Below are 12,584 nucleotides of genomic sequence, written 5' to 3'. Positions count from 1 at the left end.
CACAAAATAAAGTCACCTGGATCCTGATACAGTTTTAAGTAGATGTATCGTCTAGTTAAAAAATGAATGTTGACTCAGATCATTATCTTGCCTGCAACCACTTGAAGAAATAAAATTGAGTAAATGATGCACAGCATTTTTTTTCAGTGTAGTAGCAAACGACGGTGATGGAGAGATCAACAATAAAATGCATTCTAGTAAACCTATTGAAATCTCATCAAAAGAGACAATCGCTGCGATTAATATTACTCTCTTCAAGATAAACACCGACAATGAGTTGAACGCATTTCCAACATGTTGAAAAAAGTGGCAGTATGAATTTATTCTATTTTATTTTCTCAACGGTTGCACAAAATAAAATAATCTGTATTCGGATACAGATACATTTATTTTGTGCAACCACTTGACAAAATAAAATTGACTAAATTCGACCATCATTTTTTTTCAGTGTGGACAGCACAACTCACAACATTGTAGATAATTACGCAGCCAATTGAAAAATTAACTCTCAAGATCACTTTTAGCTGTATTCACAAATGTTGAAAATATAACAAACTCGGGTGTTAAATACTTAACATCACCATTTTGTCACCATGTCATTGCCCACAATGTACAAGTTAAACATTTTTAAACATGTCTTTTTCCTTGCATTCCATCCATCCATCCATCCATCCATTATGTATACCGCTTATCCTCACAAGTGTCGTGAGCGTGCTGGAGCCTATCCCAGCTGGCTTCGGGCAGTAGGCGGGATACACTCTGAACTGGTTGCCAGCTAATCGCAGGGCACTTTTTCCTTGCACGAGACACTATTTCACAATGATAAGTCAGCAGGTAAAAATGCAAATCCTCCAATATGACAGAGGTGTCAAATTCAGGTCGAGAAAGTAAACCCTGCCACAGTTTGTCTAAAACCACAGCTGCTTCTGCCCAGGAGCTAGTTTACCTGCACTTAAGAAAATGATGGTTGAATTTACACAATTATATTTTTAGTATATTATATATTTTTGGGATTTAAATGCAGTGTATCATTCTAGTAGGTGCATTGACAAACACACAGTTTAATTTTTAAATACCATTACAACTTAATGTTTGATAATTATTGACGGGTTCGACATGTAAATAGGTGAAAATGTATCAACAAATTGTGTTTGAGACAAAACAGTCGGGAAATTCTCAAAAATGTAGAGCCTACCTTCTCAGTAGTGGGTAAAGTTTGAGTCTTGGTAAAGGTGTCTCCTCCATTAATACTGATCAGTTCTGCTTCTACAGGTGGAAAGGGCGTGGGAAAAACCACCATGTCACTCTTGAGTGTGTCTGAACTGAAGCACACGTCGTATTGCTGAGTAGCTTTGGAGTAAGACCAGCTCCCATCAGGGTGGGTGGTGATCATTGGGGCGCTGTACCTGTCGAAGGGTCCGTTTGTCTGTCTGTGGCATTTGAAGGCTATTAAAGTGATGAGGCTGAGCAGAAAGATGAGCGACACGGCCACAATGGCGATGAGCAGATACAAGTGTAAGCTGGAAAAGCTCTCCTCCTTGATGGGCACATGTCTGAATTGATTGTGGATGTCGTCTGTGCTTTCAAGCACAACCACATCAATAGACACAGTAGCTGACAGGGAGGCTTCTCCGTTATCACACACCAACACCACCAAGGGGTGACTTTTCAGGTCATTGTCACTCATTTTCCTCTTGGTCCGAATCTCGCCGGTGCTGGTTCCGATCCGGAAGAGGTTGTTGCTGCCTTTGGGCTCAGACAGGTGATAGGAGAGCAGTGCATTGTATCCAGAGTCTGCATCTACTGCCCTGATCTTTGCCACAAAGTATCCGGCTTCAGCAGAATAGGGGATGCTCTCACTGTTAACGGAGCCGTGTTCAGAATAGGGTGCGAGAATGGCAGGAGTGTTGTCGTTCTCATCCAGGATGAAAACATTGACAGTCACATTACTACTGAGCGGAGGAACACCAGAGTCTGTGGCCTGAACTTTGAATTGAAACGTCTTTAATTTCTCATAGTCAAAAGACTGAAGAGCAACTATATCTCCATTTTCTGAGTTAATGTTTATCATTGTAGTGATTGGCATGGAGTCAGTGTGACTTTGAAAAAATGAGTAAGTCACATGCCCATTTTCATCAATGTCATCATCCAGTGCAGTCACTCTATGTATGACTGCTCCTGGTGGGCTATTTTCTTTGATATAAACATTAATGAGGGGCTTGGAGAAGTGAGGCATGTTGTCATTAACATCTGAGATGTGTATATTGATTAAACCGGTGCTGGACAGAGGTGGAATGCCTTCATCACTTGCAAGAATGCTGATATTATACGTAGACACACTCTCTCTGTCAAGAGGATCACTAACAACCAATGAATAATAATTCTTATAATTTGACTCAAGTTTGAATGGCATATTATTATTAATTCTACAGTGTACCAAGCCATTTTTACCTCCGTCCTTGTCCAACACAGAGACAATTGCAACAGCGGTGCCAGTTACTAGATCTTCTTTCACTGTGCTTAATAAAGATGTAACTGAAATTTCAGGCTCATTGTCATTGACATCTAAAACTTCTATTAGCAATTTGGTGTGAGACATTAATGGTGGTGAACCTCCATCACTAGCTTGTACTCGAAGCTCTAATGCATTTGTTTTTTCAAAGTCAATGTTTTCCTTATTTGTTACTGTTCCTGTTTTTTCATCAATGGAGAACATGTTTGTTTGTTTTTCTTTCCCTCCAGCACTAAATGAATAGAAAACAAGTCCGTGTTGTCCTGCATCTAAATCAGTAGCATTCAATCTAATAATCGATGTGTCAATTTTAATATTCTCATATATGATAGCTTTGTATAGATTTTGACTGAATATAGGAGCATTATCATTTATATCCAGCACATTCACAACAATAGTCATTGTGCCTGATTTAGCTGGTGATCCTCCATCAATTGCAGTCAATGTGAGTGTGATCACGGGCTGTTTTTCTCGGTCTAAAACCCCCAGAAGCTCTAATTCTGGCGTCACACTTTCTCCTTTTTGTCCCTCAAGAGAGAAATGCTCACTTTGGCTAAGTTTGTAAGAATTTACAGTATTTTTCCCAACGTCTGCATCATGAGCTGCATGCAGAGGAAATTTTGCTCCCGATGCTGTGTTTTCACTGATGTTTAACACCTGCACCTTTCTGGAAAATGATGGATAATTGTCATTTACATCCAAGATTATCATTTCTATGCGGTAAAACATTAACGGATTATTAATAAGCGCTTCTACACTGACTGAACACTTGGCTTGGTCACCGCACAGTTCCTCTCGATCTATTCTCTCATTAACATACAGAACGCCAGTCTTTAGGTTTACCTCGAAATATTTCCTCTTAGTTCCCGCAACGATCTGAAACATGCGGGACTCCAAATCTTTGATATTTAGGCTTAAATCCTTAGCAATATTTGCCACAACGGTTCCCACATTTACCTCCTCCGCTACAGAGTAAGAGAGCTGACCGCACACGGCTTCCCAGTAACACTCCAGGAGCACGAAGAACAAATACATCCGCACAGGGCTCCATCTGCCTGACGCGCGCATCATTCCATAAATCCACATAAGGCATAAAAGAAATGGTGCAAAACGGGTTAGACTCTCCACTTGGTATAAGGGGAAAATGAGAACAAACTGTGTTAAATCTGTCATGTAACGATCCCTGTCGCATCGGTCTCTTTCAGCGTCTGAGCTTCTTTGTTCAAATGACGAAATCATCACGCATATTTGGGAGGAGCCGAGCGCTGCGAATGAGTGAGCTCAGATGCCACGGTCCACTGTGTCCTCTAGTGGACGTTTGTGTGAACTACAACCAACATCACATGCAAATGAATCGCTAAAAGTAAGTCGGAAATCCATTACATAAACTATAAAATTCTATTTTAAAAAGGCACATTATGACTGTAAAGTATGAAATGTGATTGTATACGTCACTTTAATTTAGAAATATGCATGAATATAATGTTGCTAACATGACATCAATGATGTAATGATTTTGAACAGATAAATCATTCAGATTGATAATCACTTTCTTCAAGATTAACAAAAAATGATGGACAGTATTTTTCCACAACAATATCCCACAACACTACCCCTCTCCATCCCAGTGTATCTATGTTCAGGCAAATAGTATTTGAATTAATGTATTTCTGAAATACAGGTATATCCATTCAAATTTGTGTTTAATTTTTAATCATATTTGTAACAATATTCAAAATATTATTTCAAATATATGTTTTAAAATTGTAATTGTAACTACATTTTAATTCATAAACACCCATTAAAAAGTTTTCAGGACCTTGGACAGCACACATCAGAGTACATTTCTGTCAGCAACCATTGCAAAAGAAACGTGAGGACTGTAATATAATCACCGATATTAAAACAAGTGCAAGCTCTGATAATGGACAATTGATGGATAAAATAAACACCCTCTATAGTGCTCAACTGTCTTCAACGTCAAATCATCAGCACAACTATACTGTTAAATTTACCTTGTTATTGATACCCAACATATGTACAACATACTTTGTGCAACAGAAAAGCAAGTACATGTTTTCAGTGTACACTGAAAAAATATGGTTGGATTTACTCAATTGTATTTTGTCAGGTGGTTGCACAAAATAATATAAGATGGATCCAGATACATGTTTTAAGTAGATATATAGTCTACTTAAAAAAATGTATCTGGATTCTGGAATATATTTCGTGCAACCATTTGAAGAAGAAAAAAAAGAGTAAATGATGCACAGCATCTTTTTTTCAGTGTAGGTGCATTAACTCATCACAAGTTGCTTTGAAAAGGACAATAACTTGAAAGTGGTTCATATTTGTTGAGCTAATTTCTTCATAAGTGCACAATATAGTGACATATGACAAAGCAGGCCGGAAAGTATACATAGGAATTTAGAGCCTACCTTGTCAGCGTTAGGTAGGGTCTGAGTCCTGGTAAAGGTATCTCCTCCATTAATACTGATTAGTTCTGCTTCTACAGGTGGAAAGGGTGTGGGAAAAACCACCATGTCACTCTTGAGTGTGTCTGAACTGAAGCACACGTCGTATTGCTGAGTAGCTTTGGAGTAAGACCAGCTCCCGTCAGGGTGGGTGGTGATCATTGGGGCGCTGTATCTGTCAAAGGGTCCGTTTGTCTGTCTGTGACATTTGAAGGCTATTAAAGTGATGAGGCTGAGCAGAAAGATAAGCGACACGGCCACAATGGCGATGAGAAGATACAAGTGTAAACTGGAAAAGCTCTCCTCCTTGATGGGCACATGTCTGAACTGAGTGTGGATGTCAGCTGTGCTTTCAAGCACCACCACATCAATAGACACAGTAGCTGACAGGGAGGCTTCTCCGTTATCACACACCAACACCATCAAGGGGTGACTTTTCAGGTCATTGTCACTCATTCGCCTCTTGGTCCGAATCTCGCCGGTGCTGGTTCCAATGCGGAAGAGGTTGTTGTTGTTGCCTTTGGGCTCAGAAAGGTGATAGGAGAGCAGTGCATTGTATCCAGAGTCTGCATCTACTGCCCTGATCTTTGCCACAAAGTATCCCGATTCAGCAGAATAGGGGATGCTCTCACTGTTAACGGAGCCGTGCTCAGAATAGGGAGCCAAAATGGCGGGACTGTTGTCATTCTCATCCAGAATAAAAACATTGACAGTCACATTGCTGCTGAGTGGAGGAACACCGGAGTCTGTGGCCTGAACTTTGAACTGAAAAGTCTTTAACTTCTCGTAGTCAAAAGACTGCAAACTGACAATGTCTCCACCCTCTGAGTTGATATTTATCATTGTAGTTATTGGCATTATATCGGTGCTGCTTTGCAAGAATGAGTACATCACTTGCCCATTTTGATCAGTGTCATCATCCAGTGCAGTCATTCTTTGTATTACTTTTCCTGGTGGACTATTTTCTTTGATATAAACATTGATGAGGGGCTCTGAGAAATGAGGCCTGTTGTCATTAACATCTGAAATCTGCACATTAATAACACTGGTGCTGGAGAGAGGTGGAATGCCTTCATCACGTGCAACAATGCTGACATTGTACATTGAGACACTCTCTCTGTCAAGAGCACCACCAACAACCAACGAATAGGAGTTCTTATAATTTGACTCAAGTTTGAAAGGCACATCATTACTAATTTTGCAGTGCACCAAGCCATTTTTACCTCCATCTTTGTCCAACACTGAGACAATTGCTATGGCGGTGCCAATTGTTGCATCTTCTTTCACTGTGTGCAACAAAGATGTAACTGAAATTTCAGGCTCATTGTCATTGATGTCTAAAACTTGTATCAACAATTTCGCATGAGAAGTTAAGGGAGAAGACCCTCCGTCACTGGCTCGTATTCGGAGTTCAAATGCATTTGTTTTTTCAAAGTCAATGTTTTCCTTATTTGTTACTGTTCCCGTTTTTTCATCAATAGAGAACATATTTGTTTGTTTCTCTCTTCCCCCTGCATTGAAAGAATAGAACACTTGTCCATTTTGTCCTGCATCTAGATCAGTGGCATTTAATGTTATTATTGATGTGCCCATCTCAATATTCTCATGTACACTAGCTTTGTATAGATGTTGACTGAATATAGGAGCATTATCATTGCTATCCAATACATTTACCACAATGGTCATTGTTCCTGTTTTAGCTGGCGTTCCTCCATCAATTGCAGTCAATGTGAGTGTGATCACGGGCTGTTTTTCTCGGTCTAAAAGTCTCTGGAGCACTAATTCAGGGGTCACACTGTCTCCTTTCTGTACCTCAAGAGAAAAGTGTTCATTTTGGCTGAGCTTGTATGAATTTACAGTATTTTTACTCACGTCTGCGTCGTGAGCTGGGTGAAGAGGGAATTTAGATCCTACTGCTGTAGTCTCACTAATGTTCAGCACCTCTTTATGACTAGAAAATACTGGGTAATTGTCATTTACGTCTAATATTGTTATTTCTACACGGTACAATCTTAATGGATTATTAATCACTGCCTCTACACTAAGTGAACATTTGGCTTCATCTGCGCACAGTTCTTCTCGATCTATTCTCTCATTAACATACAGGACACCAGTCTTTAGGTTTACCTCGAAGTATTTCCTTTTGTTTCCCACAACGATCTGAAACATGCGGGACTCCAAATCCTGCACGTTTAGGCTTAAATCCGTTGCAATATTTCCCACAACGGTCCCCACATTCACCTCCTCCGCCACCGAGTAAGAGAGCTGCCCGCACACGGCTTCCCAGAAACACCCCAGCAGCACGAAGAGCAAAAACATCCGCACAGAGCTCCATCTGTCCGACGCGCTCATTTTTCCATACATCCACATAAGGCATAAAGGTAGAAATTTGGTGCAAAAAATAGAAGATTCTCCACTTGATATGAAGGAAAAATGTGAACAAACTGTGTTAACTGTTTCGTACAACGATCTCTGTCGCATTGGTCTCTTTCAGCGGCTGAGCTTCTTTGTTCTAATGACGAAATCACGCACATTTGGGAGGAGCCCAGCGCAGTGAATGAGTGAGCTCAAATGCCACGGTCCACTGTGTCCTCTAGTGGACGTTTTTGTGAACTACAACCATTCTCACTGAGCATAAATTAAGTACCACCAACAATTAAGTCCATAAAAATATTTAACCCATCCTTAAAACTACAGAGTCTGTTATTTTCTTTGCATCATGTCCATTGTATGCAGGTATAAACTAAAATACCATGATTCCGAACCAACCAGATACGTCGTTGAGATATTTTCTTCAAGATAAACAACAACAAATACAAAAACAACAAAAGCAGTATTTTTCAACAATAAACCCCGATACCCCCGTGATGTAGTTTGCGCTACAATAATGAAAGTATATAAATGTGAATGGACATATTCCTCAAGCCGTTGATTACTTTAATCATATTTAGTTAAGACAACACGTTAATTCTGAACTGCCTAAAAATGTTTTTAGAAACAATGGACAGTGTCTCAGAAAACAAAAACGGAGGCATCATTGAAAACACAAACAAACAAAAAAACGGAATATTTAATATTATCTAGGGAATGTGAACAAGTGCATTCTATTTGATGTAAGATGTTGTCAGGTCAAATGCCAATGCATCACGTACTAAACATATCTCAATATTATATTTATCATGTCATTGTAACACAACATATATGTATCTTAGAATGTATTGAAAGTAAAACACTTCAGTCTTTTTCATAGCATGGGGTAGCTTTATAAAAGATTATGGACTAACTGTCATTAATAGCTCATCAGAGTTGTTTGGAGCAACTAAATTCAAATCATTGCATAAAATCAAGCTTCTTAAATTATTCGTATGGTCTTCACAACACAAAACAAATACAGTGGTACTTCTACTTACGAACGCCTTTTCAAACAAAATTTTCAAGTTACAAAACTCATCAACAGGAAAATATTGCCTCTTGTTATGAAAGAAATTTCAGGATACGGGAAAGGTAAAAGTATGGGCTGCTACTCGCAGTATGGGCTGCTACTACTAGCAGTATGGGCTAGAGAGTTTCCTGAACGCAACATACTCATAGTTGCTCTGCCATTGGCTATTACCTAGCATTTTCCTGGCATCCCATTGGCTAAGAGGGACCTCGACTGTATGTGTCTATGTGTGTAGATAGACAGGTAGATAGATACAGTATATATGTGATAGATATGTCTATGCAGCGTCCTCGTTATTCACTCCTCGGGCCATGAGGTGTTCCGATAGTTTTACGTGAATTAGAAACGAGGAAAAGAAAAAAAGGAGAAAATATATATATTTTTTGTCCATACAAGCAAAGCAAGAGATAATAGAACGGTATGAAAAAGGGATGCATTTGGTTAATCTTGCCAAAGAATATGACCGTAATGTATCGACAGTCGCCACGTTATTAAATCAGTTCTTTACAAAACGGCAGGCAAAGAAAAACACTTCTGAGAGAGAACATAAACCAAAGAGGGCAAAAAGTGGAGAGGATAGCAATTAAAAGGTAAATGATCATCATTTTTATTCTTTACTCTATTCTTTGTTTTTTACATTATGCACAACTCTCATTTACTGTGCAATACTCTAATTGTAACATTTATTTGTTATATGGTTTTTTATACATTTTTATGCTTTATAAAACATTTATGTCTGAACATTAGGGGCCTTGGCACGTATTAGGGCATTTACGTTGGAAAATACGTCTCTACTTACAAAATTTTCTACTTAAGAAATTTCTTCCAGAACCAATTAATTTTGTAAGTAGAAGTACCACTGTAGCAACATTTTCTCGCAAAAAATATTTTCTCCTCTTGAATTTATTATGTGGATGTGGAGAGTAAACTGATGTGATGTGAACCTATTTCTGAACCTTTAAATTAATTTAAGAATCACCAGAAGCAGAACAATGGGTAGCAAGCCTTACAATACAGGGTAGGAATTAAGTAGAAAAAAAGCCACACACAAACACATCCATATACATCTGGAGATTATTCTGTGTGTGATGCAGTAAATGTTTCAAATGCAAACGTTTTAAGAGAAAAACATCCCTTCCAGTTGTTGATAGATTAAAAAGATTAATTACTCAACATTACATTTTATCTGTCATTGTTCCACATCATAAATGTACTACAAACTGTAATCAAACCACATCACTGTTTTGCCTTACTCAAGACAATATTCTGCAAAGATGATGTGCTGTTCTCGCTACATGACTACAAATGCAAGCAGTCACAGGTGCTATAAACCAGCTTGACTTAATACAGTAGATAAATACATATTTGGGTGCTTTTAATACTAACAAGTACTTCTCGAAATACCATTTTGCACTTTATAAGAGTGGAGCTATTGGCTACATGCAAATGGTGATAACATCAACATCATACTGGTAAGACAAAGCAATCAAAGACATGTACATCCTACCTTCTCTGTATTAGGTAGAGTTTGGGTTCTGGTAAAGGTGTCTCCTCCATTAATGCTGATCAGTTCAGCTTCGACAGGAGGAAAGGGTGTGGGGAAAACCACCATGTCACTCTTGAGTGTGTCTGAGCTGAAACACACGTCGTACTGCTGAGTAGCTTTGGAGTAAGACCAGCTCCCATCAGGGTGGGTGGTGATCATTGGGGCGCTGTACCTGTCGAAGGGACCGTTTGTCTGTCTGTGGCATTTGAAGGCTATTAAAGTGATGAGGCTGACCAGAAAGATGATTGAGATGGCCACAATGGCGATGAGCAGATACAAGTGTAAGCTGGAAAAGCTCTCCTCCTTGATGGGCACATGTCTGAACTGAGTGTGGATGTCAGCTGTGCTTTCAAGCACCACCACATCAATAGACACAGTAGCTGACAGGGAGGCTTCTCCGTTATCACACACCAACACCATCAAGGGGTGACTTTTCAGGTCATTGTCACTCATTCTCCTCTTGGTCCGAATCTCGCCGGTGCTGGTTCCGATCCGGAAGAGGTTGTTGTTGCCTTTGGGCTCCAACAGATGATAGGAGAGCAGTGCATTGTATCCAGAGTCTGCATCTACTGCCCTGATCTTTGCCACAAAGTATCCTGCTTCAGCAGAATAGGGGATGCTCTCACTGTTAACGGAGCCGTGCTCAGAATAGGGAGCCAAAATGGCGGGACTGTTGTCATTCTCATCCAGGATGAAAACATTGACAGTCACGTTGCTGCTGAGTAGAGGAACACCAGAGTCTGTGGCCTGAACTTTAAACTGAAAAGTCTTTAACCTCTCGTAGTCAAAAGACTGGAGAGCAACTATATCTCCATTTTCTGAGTTAATGTTTATCATTGTAGTGATTGGCATGGAGTCTGTGCTACTTTGCACAAATGAATAAGTCACAAGCCCATTTTGATCAATGTCATCATCCAGTGCAGCCACTTTATGTAATACTTCTCCTGGTGAACTATTTTCTTTGATATAAACATTAATGAGGGGCTCTGAGAAGTGTGGCTTGTTGTCGTTGACATCTGAGATATGTACATTGATGACACTGGTGCTGAACAGAGGTGGAATGCCTTCATCATTTGCCATAATGCTGACATTGTACGTTGAGGAACTCTCTCTGTCAAGAGGACCACCAACAACCAAGGAATATGAATTCTTATAATTTGACTCAAGTTTGAAAGGCACATCATTGCTAATTTTACAGTGCACCAAACCATTTTTACCTCCATCTTTGTCTAACACAGAGACAATTGCTATGGCGGTGCCAATTGTTGCATCTTCCTTCACTGTGTGCAACAAAGATGTAACTGAAATTTCAGGCTCATTGTCATTGACGTCTAAAACTTGTATCAGCAATTTGGCATGAGAAGTTAAGGGAGAAGCCCCTCCATCACTGGCTCGTATTTGGAGTTCAAATGCATTTGTTTGTTCAAAGTCAATATTTTTTCTGTTTGTAACTATTCCCATTTTTTCATCAATGGAGAACATATTTGTTTCTTCCTCTCTTCCTCCTGCATTGAAAGAATACAACACATGTCCATTTTGGCCTGCATCCAGATCACTAGCATTTAACGCTATTATTGATGTGCCAATCTTAATATTCTCAAATATGCTAGCTTTGTATAGATTTTGACTGAATGTGGGAGCATTATCATTTATATCCAGTACATTTACAACAATAGTCATTGTGCCTGATTTAGCTGGTGTTCCTCCATCAATTGCAGTCAGTGTGAGTGTCATCACGGGCTGTATTTCTCGGTCTAAAAGCTTCTGAAGCACTAATTCTGGCGTCACACTTTCTCCTCTGAGTACCCCAAGAGAAAAGTGTTCATTTTGGCTAAGCTTATATGAATTCACAGTATTTTTACCTACGTCTGCGTCGTGAGCTGGGTGCAGAGGGAATTTAGATCCTACTGCTGTAGTTGTCTCACTAATGTTCAGCACCTCTTTAAGACTAGAAAAAACTGGGTAATTGTCATTTACATCTAATATTGTTATTTCAATACGGTACAATTTCAATGGATTATTAATCACAGCTTCTACATTGAGTGAACACTTGGCTTGGTTTCTGCACAATTCTTCTCGATCTATTCTCTCATTAACATACAAAACGCCATTCTTTAGGTTTACCTCAAAATATTTTCTTTTGTTTCCCGCAACGATCTGAAACCTCCGAGACTCCAAATCCTGCACGTTTAGGCTTAAATCCTTTGCAATATTTCCCACAACGGTCCCCACATTCACCTCCTCCGCCACCGAGTAAGAGAGCTGGCCGCACACGGCTTCCCAGAAACACTCCAACAGCACGAAGAGCAAATACATCCGCACAGAGCTCCATCTGCCCGACGGGCGCATCATTCCATAAATCCACATAAGGCATTAATTTAGAAATGATGCAAAAATGTACTTGATATGAAAGGAAAATCTAAACAAATTGAAATAATTATTCTGTGTAACCATCCCCGTAGTATCAGCCTCTTTCTCCGTCTAAGCTTCTTTGTTCGAATGACGAAAAACAGCACATATATTTGGGAGGAGCCCCGCGCCGCGGATGAGGACGCGTCAGTGTCATGGTCCACTGTGCCCTCTAGTGTATATTTGCATGAAGTACAACCA

General features: G+C 39.6%; 1 protein-coding gene across 25 annotated transcripts in view; it reads right to left on the bottom strand.

Moving 5' to 3' along the window:
- LOC147151834 (protocadherin alpha-C2-like) overlaps positions 1-12,584 on the bottom strand; it is a 185,482-nt gene that overhangs the window by 61,340 nt on the left and 111,558 nt on the right. Inside the window, exon 1 of one of the 25 annotated variants that reach the window (XR_015083974.1) lies at positions 4,951-7,455. The exons of 22 other annotated variants lie outside the window; for them this stretch is intronic. Coding sequence is in view for 2 of the 3 variants with exons in the window: in XM_086018838.1 (XP_085874964.1) it covers positions 1,196-3,685 (2,490 nt within the window). In the remaining variant the exon portion in view is untranslated. Of the gene's footprint in view, positions 1-1,195; positions 3,699-4,950; positions 7,456-12,584 lie in introns of those variants that run through there. 2 more of the 25 variants (XM_086018896.1, XM_086018838.1) reach the window with 2 other exon arrangements.

This window comes from Filicampus tigris, chromosome 2 (assembly GCF_054856515.1).
Source record: "Filicampus tigris isolate MCC_2025a chromosome 2, RoL_Ftig_1.0, whole genome shotgun sequence".
In the NCBI taxonomy this organism is placed as follows: domain Eukaryota; kingdom Metazoa; phylum Chordata; class Actinopteri; order Syngnathiformes; family Syngnathidae; genus Filicampus; species Filicampus tigris.
Note: the sequence above shows the minus strand (reverse complement) of the source record. Positions and strands in the feature narration are given on the sequence as shown.